Here is a 14784-nt window from a genome sequence, read left to right as displayed (position 1 = left end):
ATGGTTGAGAGTAGAGACCAGGGTTAGATTTGCATACTTTTAGCCTTGGGCAGTTAAGCAGGCACATTTTCTCATACATATACAGGTGAAGTCGGAAGTTTACATACACCTTAGCCAAATACATTTAAACTCAGTTTTTCACAATTCCTGACATTTAATCCTAGTAAAAATTCCCTGTTTTAGGTCAGTTAGGATGCCCTCTTTATTTTAAGAATGTGAAATGTCAGAATAATAGTAGAGATAATTATTTATTTCAGCTTGTATTTCTTTCATCATATTCCCAGTGGGTCAGAAGTTTACATACACTCAATTAGTATTTGGTAGCATTGCCTTTAAATTGTTTAACTTGGGTCAAACGTTTGGGTAGCCTTCCACAAGCTTCCCACAATAAGTTGGGTGAATTTTGGCCCAGTCCTCCTGACAAAGCTGGTGTAACTGAGTCAGGTTTGTAGGCCTCCTTGCTCGCACACACTTTTTCAGTTCTGCCCACAATTTTTCTATGGGATTGAAGTCAGGGCTTTGTGATGGCCACTCCAATACCTTGACTTTGTTGTCCTTAAGCCATTTTTCCACAACTTTGGAAGTAATTTGGGGTCATTGTCCATTTGGAAGACCCATTTGCTACCAAGTTTTAACTTCCTGAGTGATGTCTTGAGATGTTGCTTCAATATATCCACATCATTTTACTTTCCTCATGATGCCATTATTTTGTGAAGTGCACCAGTCTCTCCTGCAGCAAAGCACCCCACAACATGATGCTGCCACCCCCGTGCTTCACGGTAGGGATGGTGTTCTTCGGCTTGCAAACCTCCCCCTTTTTCCTCCAAACATAACGATGGTCATTACGGCCAAACTGTTCTATTTTTGTATCATCAGACCAGAGGACATTTTTCCAAAAAGTACGATCTTTGTCCCCATGTGCAGTTGCAAACCATAGTCTGGCTTTTTTATGGCAGTTTTGGAGCAGTGGCTTCTTCCTTGCTGAGTGGCCTTTCAGGTTATGTCGATATAGGACTCGTTTTACTGTGGATATAGATACTTTTGTACCGGTTTTCTCCAGCATCTTCACAAGGTCCTATGCTGTTGTTCTGCGATTGATTTGCACTTTTTGCACCAAAGTACGTTCATTTCTAGGAGATAGAATGCATCTCCTTCCTGAGCGGTATGACGGCTGCCTGGTCCCATGGTGTTTATACTTGTGTACTATTGATTGTACAGATGAACGTGGTACCTTCAGGCGTTTGAAAATTGCTCCCAATGATCCCAATTGTGAAGGTCTACAATTTTTTTTTTATGAGGTCTTGGCTGATTTCTTTGTATTTTCCCATGATGTCAAGCAAGGAGGCACTGAGTTTGAAGGTAGGCCTTGAAATACATCCACAGGTACACCTCCAATTGACTCAAATGATGTCAATTAGCCCATCAAAAGCTTCTAAAGCCATTACATAATTTTCTGGAATATTCCAAGCTGTTTAAAGGCACAGTCAACTTAGTGTATGTAAACTTCTGACCCACTGGAATTGTGATACAGTGTATTATAAGTGAAATAATCTGTCTGTAAACAATTGTTGGAAAAATGATTCATATAGTGCACAACCCAGCTCTGACCAATAGTGACATTGGAGCATTATGGTCCTGTACCACAAGCCCTTGAAACCGTTGCTATTGAATGATGCACTCGTGGTTCCAAGGGCATCTGAATACTCAAGAGTCCACATATACCAGACATAGCTATACTAAACAATGGGAGAATCTAAACTGTCTGTAGATATTTATTTTTTTATCTTCACAAGATTAGGTACCCTGGCCTTCACTTGAGAAGTTTGCTGACGATGCATACAATAGCTGGAAGAGATGTTCCAAGATGCTATCATAAAATGGAATATAGATATGCATGCAGACCTACAGATCGTACATTTGTTTTTCAGGGGCACTTAAAATTCCCGGATTGCAGTGACATGATTGCAATGCCCTCAAGACGTTATAATCTTGCACGTAATGGGATGTCTTGGTTGACTGAGCAACGTATTACAAACTTTGTTCGCTCAAAGTTGACTTTGATATGTTTGTATGCTAGCACAGTTCATTTGCATAGCATTAGCTACATAATATGATGTTTCTTCCTCACTTCCTGGTGTAGCTTCAGAGTCTGCTCATCGCATGCTTCTCGAGTCTATCTATATGGAGTGGGGAGGAAGAGACAGGCACTCTTGGGTGATTCGTTCAATCGTTTGGTGTCATCCAACTATGCCCGCAGGTACAGCTAATCTATTAGCCTCCTGTCCACCGTTTGTAGTGTTAAGCCCTCCGCACACAATGGCGCTTTGTAGTCACCGAACAAAACCTGGGACTCATTGAAAGAACCCATCAGAGGGCCATACACGCTCAGCCATGCGAATCGCCTGCAGCTCTCTCCCCATAGCCCGTTCTAGAAGTAGAAATATTTCTTATTGAAGAGAGAGAAAAAAAACACAAGTAAACAACGAACACATTTAATTTTGAATTGAATTAGCTATAGACTGGGAAAACATCTTAAGGTAGGCTATATATGCACGCCGATGCAATCTGCCTCACGCACCCAGGCACAACCCCTCACTCACACAGACACTGAAATACGCACACGCATTCAAACCTCTCATACCATTTCAGCTTGTAGCTAAGATGAAATGTAGGGGAAACCGGAAACAGTTGATTTAGTAACACTTCGCATGGTGTCATCCCAGCACCTCTGTCCAATACATACAGTCAAAGAAATTTGTATTCCAACACACATCTGTGCATACTAAATAATTACCACATAATCTGTAGCTAAATGCTAGTGTCTCATTTACACCTGCATGTACATGTCACGGTGTGGTTAACACCACGCAAAGCAATCTCTGAATATCATTAACAGATGTATACCTGCTAGTACAGTATGTCATTGACTCTTTGCTATGTAGTAAGGCCTATATCTCTAGGCGTATATGTCGCTCATTTGAAATGCATGTGTGTAGTTACTTCATTCCAGTACACTATCAGCATATTGACTAAAATTGAAACATGTTTCACTGAGATACGAAGTATGTTTTTAGTATACTAAAAAAGAAAAAAACACCAGTGGTGGGTACATTGCATTTCGGATGTATTATGGACATCGATATGCAATCCTCATATGCAAAACGCAATTCAAGATGCCATGGAGAGGCATGGGTGTAACACGCCTTTTGATGAGCCCGCCGGTAACCGTACACGGTGAGAGAACAGATGCACCACAACTGTTCAGTTAACACTTTGGATACAGAGGGACACTGGAGGGAGCCCAAAGGTATTTGCTGGAGTGCAAGCATGGGACAAGGGAGACAGAGGAGAAGAGGGAGACGAGAGGGGGGGAAGGAAAACAGAGGACAGGGACAATAGATCCAAAGAACAGAGACAGAGAGAGAAAGAGAGAGAGAGAGAGAGAGAGAAGAGGAGACAAGAGAGGAAAGGAAAGGAAATTCGAAATGGAGAAAAAAAGGACAATAGATGAAAGAGAAAGGAGAAGCACTCTGACACACACACACACACGGGTGGTGAGTCTGAGGCTCTGTGACATGGGTGGCTTGTAGAACAGTAATTCATCAGGTTCTGAAGGCCACTGCAGACACATTTACTCAGTGTCATGAAAAAAACATGTTTCTGCCCAAGCCTGTAAACTATTCCCATATCCCTAGCCTTCCCTCTCTCCATAAAATGTGCTGTTGGCAGTGGTGAAAGTAATGTGTGCCACAAACCATGAAGTAAATATATTTTGCTCATAAATAAATGTGATTCTGTAATCCATTTAGAAAAACTTATAGTGCACCTAGACAAGTGTATTATAGCGACCTTAACCCAACGCCTAGCAACCTCGTCAAGAGGTTCAGACCTCATGGCTTAATGAAGTTAAGGTGTTGGCTTGACAGTTGCTGGACCGGGATTCAAATATATTTTTATGCTGTAAAAACGGATCATGTTGATAACATCGAATGCACATTACCTTTAATGGTGTTGATGAGTAGCATCATTTGGTAGCTCTACTTCCATTTTTAAAATACGAACATGTATGATTATTTATGACTTCATTGTAATGCGATAGAGTATTATTAATAACCTGGTTATATTGTATCAATGGTTGTTGTTTTCACAAACTTTTCTGTATATTTCAGTGGGAATCAACAACTTCACAATGAGTGTGAGTAAATTGATGACAAATGAATATAGTGCTGGCAATCACACATGTCCGGTCGAGTTCATATTTCCCCAAGCCTGTTTTGGTTTGTGGTGTAGTGGATCAAACCACAGACAGCGTTGCAAATACCAATTCAGATAGCCTATGCGCTGACGCTGCACCCATCGAGGAGAAGCCAGTTGCGCGCATCATACACGACAAAAGAGTCAGTCGCCGAATACCCGGAGTCCACATATGCAACAGGGAGTTGCTGGATAGACGGTCACTGCTTTATATTTTGCTATATTTTGCCAGGTGTTTTACATTTTTGGGGGGATAGGAACGGCTCGTGGGTTTCCAAGATGAACCAAACTGCCGGCGTTTCGCACCAAGTGAAATGCCAGTCTTCTGTGTCTTCTAAGGCTATGGCCAAGGTAAGAACTTTATATCTACAAGGACAGGCACACGTGAAATTAGTTTGAAACATAATTGTTGCCGTATTAAGCTTGCGTTATTATGCTTGGGTTATTACGCAAAATAGCAAAAAGTTCCATGCGATCACCTCTATGAGCAAATGTAACTTTGTGGTGCTGGAAAGCTTTGCGAAAAGAGACCAGAACTCTTTGGCCTGGCTTAAATTATCGATCATGTTGATGTGTGGCCATTAACTTGACCTAATACTCTGTTTGGTGGCTGTTGTTGGTTTTAGATGTGGTTGGGTTTGAGAAATGTTGCAGTACTACCACACAGATTAGGCTTTATATTGAAGATTAATTTGACCTTATAGCAGTGTGTTGGATACTGTTCAGCATGTTACGCAAAATGTTGAAGCCAAATGCAACTATTTTGTAGGATAAAGAGCATTGTAGTGACACACAATGCTGCAGTACAGCAATTTCAAATTCAGATCACGTCGAGAGCAGAAGGGAAATGTGCTACCAATATATTCCTTTGAAAAGTGCATATCGATTCTACCCACCACCAATTCACTTTAATGTTAATACAAAATATGATCACAAGCCGCGTTAATTTAGTTAATCCATCATACCCATAGGCTATTAGTAAATTGCCATTTAAAGCTGGACAGATTGCCATAATTAGGCTACGTTTCTTTGGTTTGTGTATATGATGTCTCTAGGGAATTTGGGCCAGATGGACCTGTTGTTAGGAGTAACTCAATCAATGTTCACCAAGACCGTGCTCTGCGTCTTTTGGCAACTATTTGAGTAGGTCTCTGTCTCTCTCATGAGAATACAAGTAAAGCAGAATATATAGGTACATTCTTTACTGGTTTAATTGTGCATTATTTCTCTCTAGACTACCGGGGAAATGACACATTTGGGTCATATTTTGTTGGAGGAAACTTTATTGATATTTCCCTTAAAATGCATGTATACATATTTTGGGAATGACGTACAGTACAAAATAGAGATGTGCATGCAGTTGTCTGCCATATTTTGGTGGATACATTACTCACTGACAGCCCGTCTCACCACATACTTTGTTCATTGTAGAATGTGTTTGAAAGCTGAAACCCAATTTTCCCGGCCATGATAAGTGGCTTGTCTTAGGCTGTCAAATGTAAACAGGCTGCATCATGAAGACTTTGCTTTCTTAGACAGAGGATTACACATCTTGGGTCTTATATGCATACATTTTAGTCCATATAGATATGAGAGGGATTTCAAGCTAATCAAAATTGGTTGCACGTTCAATGCTTCTTGTTGGTATTGTAGATTTTAGCCCTGATTCCAGCGACACAACCTCTGCCGTCACCAACAGTACTATTACCCTGTAATGGCACAGGCCTGCCTACATAAGTGTTAGTCTTTTGCCATATACAATACCACATTAGCCACTCTCCATATAAACTGGATGCTTTTCTAATGGTTAACAGTGATTCTGCGACTGAATGTCACTGACTCACGACTTGGCAAGTAAAGCTGGGTATAGGCTCCATCAGCGGCTTCATACTAAAACATCTGTCCATTGGCAGACTTCTAAATGTGCTCAGGGGATAGTTTAAATGATGCAAGATTCACATCAACATTCAAACATATTACATACAATTAAGGTGGTATTGGAAATTGGTGTGAGTGAGAGAGAGCAGTTTGGCATGTGTCTATGTGTTGGTGGAAAGCACGTGGTGCTGAAATAGTTTGCGCCTCGCAGAGGCTAAGCAGCGCTTGAGGACAGTGGCATGGTGCTGAAATGGGACGGAGCACTACGCTGACTGACTCATCTGACTCAACCCTATTTCATGTGAGGAAAGCTCAGATGCAACAAATTGTGCTGGGTTAAAATTGAGGGCACAACAGTATTTCAAACCACAGGTAAAATACAGTGCCTTCGGAAAGTATTCAGACCCCATTCACTGTTTCCACATTTGGTTACAGCCTTATTCTAAAATCGATGTAAAAAAAATTCCCCTCATCAATCTAAACACAATACCCCACAATGACAAAGAAAAAATGTTTTTTAGATTTTTTTTTCTAATTTACTAAAAATAAAAAACAGAAATATTACATTTACATAAGTATTCAGACCCTTTACTAAGTACTTTGTTGAAGCACCTTTGGCAGCAATTACAGCCTCAAGTCTTCTTGGGTATGACACTACAAGCATGGCACACCTGTATTTGGGGAGTTTCTCACATTTTTCTCTGCAGATCCTCTCAAGCTCTGTCAGGTTGGATGGAGAACGTGGCTGCACAGCTATTTTCAGGTCTCTCTAGAGATCTTCGATCAGGTTCAAGTCCGGACTCTGACTGGGCCACTCAAGGCCATTCAATTACTTGTCCCGAAGCCACTCCTGCGTTGTCATGGCTGTGTGCTTAGGGTTGTTGTCCTGTTGGAAGTTGAACCTTCACCCCAGTCTGAGGTCCTGAGCGCTTTGGAGCAGGTTTTCTTCAAGGATCTCTCTGTCCTTTGTGCCGTTCATCTATACCTCGATCTTGACTAGTCTCCCAGTCCCTGCCACTGAAAAACACCCCACAGAATGATGCTGCCACCAACATACTTCACCGTAGGGATGGTGCCAGGTTTCCTCCAGACATGACACTTGGCATTCGGGCCAAAGAGTTCAATCTTGGTTTCATCAGACCAGAGAATCTTGTTTCTCATGGTCAGAGTCTTTAGGTGCCTTTTGGCAACTCCAAGCTGACTGTCATGTGCTTTTTACGTAGGAGTTGCTTTCGTCTGGCCACTCTACCATAAAGGCATGATTGGTGGAGTGCTTCAGAGATGGTTGTCCTTCTGGAAGGTTCTCCCATCTCCACAGAGGAACTCTGTATCTCTGTCAGTGTGACCACTGGGTTCTTGGTCACCTCCATGACCAAGGATATTCTTCCCTGATTGCTCAATTTGGCCTGCCGGCCAGCTCTAGGAAGAGTCTTGGTGGTTCAAACTTCTTCCATTTAAGAATGATGGAGGCCACTGTATTCTTAGGGACTTTCAAATGATGCAGACATGTTTTGGTACCCTTCCCCAGATCTGTGCCTTGACACAATTCTGTCTCGACCTTATGGCTTGGTTTTTTTCTCTGACATGCACTGTCAACTGTGGGACCTTATATAGACAGGTGTGTGCCTTTCCAAATGATGTCCAATCAATTTCTAAAAACCTGTTTTCTTTTTGTCATTATGGGGTATTGTGTGTACATTGCTGAGGATAAAAAAAAATAAAAATAAAAAACTAGAATAAGGCTGTAACGTTTACAAAACCTGGAAAAAGACAGGGGGTCTGAATGCTTTCCGAAGGCACTGTAGCAGCAACTATCTCTTCATCTCACGCAAACATGTCCTGGATCGTACATTAGATCCAATTTACCATTCTGTAACACACAGTTGGATTAACTGTTAGGCCACCTCCGTTTCATACAAAAGATCATCTCCCTTCCAGTGCCTGATCTCCCCCTACCAGTGTTTTGGATCTTAACCACCCTCTTTGATCCTCTAAAACACTCCTATGTCTTCTTCACTTCCTCTTTATACACACAATCCAATTAAGAAGAGGCAGCAGATTTTTTTGGCGGCTTTCACTCTCCGAGGCTCCTGCTGGGTTTACGAGACCAGCAAAGTCCGCGAGCAGCTGCGGCTCACGCCATTCGCTCCTTAAAAGTGACAGGTCCATCCAAGCACAGATAGGGCAATAAACTGAACACGGCCCCATCAGAAAGCAGGAAGCCAAGGGCTATAGTGACTGTAGTCATCTGGGATACCGCAACCGTATTACTGATGAGGTGATACGAGCACAAGAACGTTGTCCAATAGCAGGACTGGCTGTCATATAGGCGTAGGGTACTATTATGGTTTTACATCTCCTTCTCTCCTTCTCACTAAAGGGTGTCTTATATGTCTTATTAGGAGTGTATGAAGTTGTAGTTTATTAAACAGCTAGAGGAACTGCTTGCCTGCTTATCGGCTCTTTATGTGTGAGTGTGATTGTATCAGACCTTCTGGATTTCTGTTACCTTGCATGCTATATAGGACTGAAGACTGTTTTGGGCTGATTTTCCTTTAAGATCCAGACAAATAAGGCCATTCATAAGTAGTTGAAATTTGGGTGAGTTAAGAGGATTGCACTCACAGCCACTTACAAACTGAGAAACGTTCAGAAAGCAATCACAACTCTCATGTACTGTACACAATTCACTTGCAAAGTTCAATAACCCAAACCTCAGCTATTTACTGTTTGAGAAAAAAGCCATTTTGAGTTTGAGAGAGCATTTAGGAAAAGTAATTGCATATCGGAAAAACAATATTTATCGATGGTTAATTGAGTTTACACAGTGGGGGAAGTTCATTAAATTAGTAATCATGCTCATTAAATAATTATAAATGACGGCACATATTTATTAGCCATTTTAACAAGCACAGCGAGAGAGAAAAATATGCCACGCTCGTATTTCTGTAGTAGAGTTGATGTGAACTTCATTGTACCGTGTGGATATATATTGCATATCATCACATTAAACCATTAGATAGGCCTATCACATCATCTTCATATTTTCATGTTTTTGGCGTATTATGGGAATGATGCTGACGTGTGATGATGTGAAGATGTACTGAAGGCTGGATGTTGAAAGGTCACCGTGAGGGGAAGTAGGTGTTAATGGATCCTATAATGGAGGAGTGATGGAGGCCAGTAACTCTGAATAATGGGCTGATAGGATTGTGTAGGACTGAGGGTTGCGATGGTGGGAAAAAGATAGGGCAGACTGGAGGGATGTGATGAACTAGGAATGATGAGTGAAGATGAATCAACTGTAGTGACCCAGCGGGCAAAACTGGTTGCACTGATGTCGTTATGATGTGTTTTATAACGTCGTGGTCAGGTTGTGTACTGGTTGTAAAAGGGTGTTTTGTTAACTTGTTTTTAGCAACCAGAAAATATGTCTTAATCTGGTTTTAATCTGATTATCTAACCAGATAACCAAAATATGCTGTCTTAATAAAAGATGTCTTTACCCGGTTACAACTAGAAAAATACGTAATTAAGACGTCATGGTACAACATTTTACTGGAGATGGTAATGATGGTAGTAATATGGTGGTGTTTGGTAGCATTGTTCCGTAAAAGTATTATTTTGGTAGTATTCTTCTGTGACATTGGCATATTTCAAAGATAAAATCCATGAAACATGGATGAACATCCCGTTCGGACACTTTTAAAAAGTCCAAGTATATACAGTACACGCTTTTTCTCTAACCCACATGAGACACCCAGAGCACCTTGGATCTTGAATATCAGAGCCATCTTTCAATATACCAACTACCTTCATCTCTGCAGCTAGCTTTACTCCCCTGGTCCCAAACAACACCAATGGTGGGTTATTGAACCTCTGAGGCACTCCCTGTGCATTCTCTCCCCTTGCTAAGATCTATCAAATAAATTGTCTCGGAAAAACTCCCAGCAACTGACGTGTTGCAGGCTGCCTGCTCGACAGTCATCCTCAGCATCTGATCGATTGCTCGAATTTGTCTCAAAAGAATAATTGCATCACCTCTCCAGTCTGTGACTCTATAATTTATAGTCGGCATGCCAACTGATCTCAATATATTCTCTCCCCGCAGTGCATCTCTCATTCTTTCTCATTCCCTCTATTCACTGAGGAATGGGTGACAAATGGGTCGCTAATTTGTTTTTTTGTTGACACGTCTGTCGTTCATTTGCATATCAGTGCCTATTCCCAAGAAGTGGCTTATTTGTCCCTATGTCAAAGATTACATCTAAACCAATACTTGTTTAGAAAAAAAAACACACATCAGGATGTAAAATACCATTTGTCAAACTACTGTCTGACCGGTAGTGATCATTCTTTGGTTCTCTTTGAGTTCTCACAACAGGTACTAATGACTTGAACCCTGAGGCTTCCTAAGGCGTCCTATTCTTTAGATTCCTGAAGTATATTATAGCCTCGGAACAGAACTGACCATCCCTTAGGTGCAACTGTTTTTTCGAGCCTGCGGCAAAGTGGACTGATGTGAATATGTTATGAGCTGGTAATGGGGGCCATTGGGGGCTGTGTTGGGGTGTGATTAAAAGTTCTTTATGAAATGCCAAAGCTTTGGACAGTTGACCCGAGAGGTCTCTATACCATTAGTTCTTATAATATGACACATATGAAGTTTAAAAGAACGAAAGATATATTTTTTTAGTAATATTAGACTTTACTTCGTAATACCTCCTGTTTACAAGCTTTTTACTTCAGTGTTCTTAGTTTTTACCTCGGTAAGTTGTAATAGATCTGGTACTTGTGTAATCTATTTGAATCTTAACTGGGCCATCTTTGAAGATCTTTTTTTATACTCCCGACACTTTAGATCCCTTTGAAAGAGGACTTATTTTGCCAATATGCCGCTGATCATTTGTTATGCTATCTTTCGGATCACTTGTTATGGTGTCTTTGGAGATTGTCAACCACGATATGGTGACATCTCTTGCCATGCATTTAGACTGTATAAGACGTCGAGTAAAACGTCTCAACGCTTTAGCTGGCTTTTGTTTTGAATTGAGTGATCCATCATGAGGTTGTCTGAAAACAAGATTTAAAGTTTGACATAACTTGTAATGACAGTTTATGGCAACTTATGTCCTCAGACCCTAACTCTTTGGTGAAGCATGAAGGCGTCTGCGCAGAGAGCAGTGATTTTACATAAATGGGCATAATGTCAGCAAATGGCGTCATGTTAATGAGAACCTTATGGAGACATCGTGACAAGACATTCAAATCCATACCTGGGTCAAAAGAGCATTCGTTTCATTTCAACATCTTGAAATAGTTGGCCGGATAGGTGAAGATGGCACTTTCAGGACCATTGAGCCTGGCAAGCTTAACCAAGCACAACTAAAGTTTTCGTAAAGGAAACAAATACAGTACAATGTCAAGCCAGGTCTTGTGACCTCTTTTTTTAGAATTGTTTTAACAGAAATTCACACTTTCCAGAACATTTCTTGTGGCAGCTCCTCAATACTTTCTGATGTTGCCAATCCAGTTTGTGACTCTGTTGAGACAATGGAAATCTATTGATAATGTAAACCATGTATATTCCCCTTTACTCAGGCTCCTTTACTACATATTTAAATTGTGCAGCTTTTCTCAGTTATACTTTTCAATTAACGCAGACTTCCACTTTCTTAAATGACTACCCCATCTCTGTACCCCACACATATAATTATCTGTAAGGGCTCTCAGTCGAGCATTGAATTTCAAGCACAGATTCAACTACGGACTAGGGAGGTTTTCCAGTGGTTCGCAAAGAAGGGCACCTATTGGTAAATGGGTAAAAAGCATGGTGCAGTTATTAACAGTGGTGGGAAAAGTACTCAATTGTCATACTTCAATAAAAGTAAAGATACCTTAATAGAAAACGACTCAAGTAAAAGTGAAAGTAAAACACCTCGTAAAAGTAAAAAAAAAAATGTTTTTCACTATACTTAAGTATCAAAGTAAATGGAATTGCTAAAATGTACTTAAATATCAAAAGTAAAAGTATAAACCATTTCAAATTGCTTATATTAAGCAAACCAGATGGCACACTCCAACACTCAGACATCATTTAGAAATGAAGCATTTGTGTTTAGTGAGTCCGGAGGATCAGAGGGTGTAGGGATGACCAGGGATGTTCTCTTGATAAGAGTATGAATTGGACCATTTTCCTGTCAATATGTAACGAGTACTTTTTGGTGTCAGGGAAAATGTATGGAGTAAAAAGTACATTTTTTTTCTTTAGGAATGTAGTGAAGTAAAAGTAAAAGTTGGCAAAAATATAAATAGTAAACTACAGATACCCCCAAAAATGACTTAAGTAGTACTTCGAAGTATTTTCACTAAAGTACTTTACACCACTGGTTATTAATTTCACTTTGGATGGTGTAAAACTAACTTAAATTACTGAGTGAAAAGAAGGAAGCCTGTACAGAATAAAAATATCCCATAACATGCATCCTGTTTGCAATAAGGCACTTAAGTAATACTGCAAAAAATGTGGAAAATAAATTAAACTTTTTGTCCTGAATACAAAGCGTTATGTTTGTAACAACACAACACATCACTGAGTACCACTCTTCATATTTTCAAGCATGGTGGTGGCTGCATCATGTTATGGGTATGCTTGTCATTGTCAAAGACTATGGAGGTTTTTTTTGATAAAAAGAAACAGAATAGAGCTAAGCACAGGCAAAATCCTAAAGGAAAATATTGTTCAGTCTGCTGCATCAGACACTGGGAGACAAATTCACATTTCAGCAGAACAATTACCTTAAACACAAGACCAAATATACAATGGCGTGGCTTACCAAGACGGCATTGAATGTTCCTGAGTGGCCTAGTTACAGTTTTGACTGAAACCGGCATTAAAATATATGGCAATAATTGAAAATGGCTATATAGCAATGATTAACAACCAACTTGACAGAGCTTGAAGAATTTCTTAAAGGATAATGGACACAAAATGTTACCGACTGGCTCGATTTGGTCTTATGTAGCAAAATTTGAAAATGTGTTTTTTTACATTGGATAAAAGTAGAGACTCAGAGGTAGAAAATTGTATATCATACATTACAGTTGAGGAACAATGAGAAAGTAATTCTGTTTTGAAAGTTAATAAACTTGTATCCTCAATTTTGAGAAAATTACCCTTGAATGTTTTGGTAAACCTACTGGAAAGCTCTTCTTTGTCTACACCCATTCAGCATCATTCACACCCTCTTATGCCTTACCCCCACCCATCTCTTTAAGGATTCACATGTGAGGCCATGTACTAAACAACCAAAGATTTAAGACTAGTTTATACTACGGTCTGGTTTATACTACGAATGTGTTTGTAAATTCAATCTAGAGTGCCAGAGTGTGCTCAGAGTGCGCTCTGGGCATTCGTAAACTCAGAGTGTTGTCAGATTGTCAGTTGGTAAATTCAGCGCCTTTTGCTCTCGGAGCATTCAGAACGCACACTGGACTCTCTGGCCAAGGAGTAGGGTTGATCCGAGTGTTCTGACCCCATTTTACTTGCCCTAGCAGAGCTGGTTAGGCTGTGTTTTCTGTTATTCAGAGCATTGGTGACTGTAACTATGCTGCTGGCAATAATTTAACTACGAATTTACCAGCTATGTCTATCGACAGTTGTCACAGGGACATCATGAACATTCTATTGAAATGGTTAGTGGAGTCTTTTCGCACCAAAGTATGTTCATCTCTAGGAGATAGAACGCGTCTCCTTCCTGAGCGGTATGAAGGCTGCGTGGTCCCATGGGGTTTATACTTGCGTACTAGGTCTACAATTATTTTTCTTAGGTCTTGGCTGATTTCTTTTGATTTTCCCATGATGTCAAGCAAAGAGGCACTGAGTTGGAAGGTAGGCCTTGAAATACATCCACAGGTACACCTCCAATTCACTCAAATTATATAATTAGCCTATCGGAAGCTTCTAAAACCATTACATAATTTTCTGGAATTTTCCAAGCTGCTTAAAGGCTCAGTCAACTTAGTGTATGTAAATTTCTGACCCACTGGAATTGTGATACAGTGAATTAATTACAAGTTAAATAATCTGTCTGTTAACAATTGTTAGAAAAATTACTTATCCTTATCCGTCCTGCACAAAGTAGATGTCCTAACCAACTTGCCAAAACTATAGTTTGTTAACAAAAAATGTGTGGAGTGGTCGAAAAACGAGTTTTAATGACTCCAACCTAAGTGTATGTAAACTTCCAACTTCAACTGTATATTAGTGTTTTATTTTCGCTAAAAAAACTTTTTTTTATATATTTTACTTCCACTTTGACATGAGTTTTTTTGTGTGAATCATTGACAAAAAATGTAATTAAATCTATTTTAATCCCACTTTGTAACATTATAAAATGTGGAAAAAGTCAAGGGGTGTGAATACTTTCTGGAGGCTCTGTAACTGCATGAAAATATCCAGGAGAACAGCCAGTAAACTGCTCTTCTAAAGCTATGCTTATTCTGCTCACGGTATCACACAATGGAGTGCTGCAGAAAGATGAGATGAAGACCACACAAAGAAAATGTGGACTTTCTCAATAGTAAAGATTTATGTGTTGAATTTTTGATAGAGGACACATTAGCAGAGACCGCAAAAGATGACTGACATGT

At 40.1% G+C, this 14784-nt stretch overlaps 1 protein-coding gene across 2 annotated transcripts in view; it reads left to right on the top strand.

Moving 5' to 3' along the window:
• Positions 1-4334: 4334 nt before the first annotated feature.
• Positions 4335-14784, top strand: part of LOC129821387 (inactive dipeptidyl peptidase 10-like) — a 314370-nt gene continuing 303920 nt past the window's right edge. The window contains exon 1 of one of the 2 annotated variants that reach the window (XM_055879017.1): positions 4335-4605. In XM_055879017.1, the coding sequence (XP_055734992.1) occupies positions 4534-4605 (72 nt within the window). In that variant the 5' untranslated portion in view covers positions 4335-4533. The remainder of the gene's footprint in view (positions 4606-14784) is intronic. The other variant, XM_055879015.1, reaches the window with a different exon arrangement.

This window comes from Salvelinus fontinalis, chromosome 23, assembly GCF_029448725.1.
Source record: "Salvelinus fontinalis isolate EN_2023a chromosome 23, ASM2944872v1, whole genome shotgun sequence".
NCBI classification, from domain to species: domain Eukaryota; kingdom Metazoa; phylum Chordata; class Actinopteri; order Salmoniformes; family Salmonidae; genus Salvelinus; species Salvelinus fontinalis.
The sequence above is the reverse complement of the archived record's forward strand: the minus strand, read 5'-3'. Positions and strand labels throughout refer to the sequence as shown.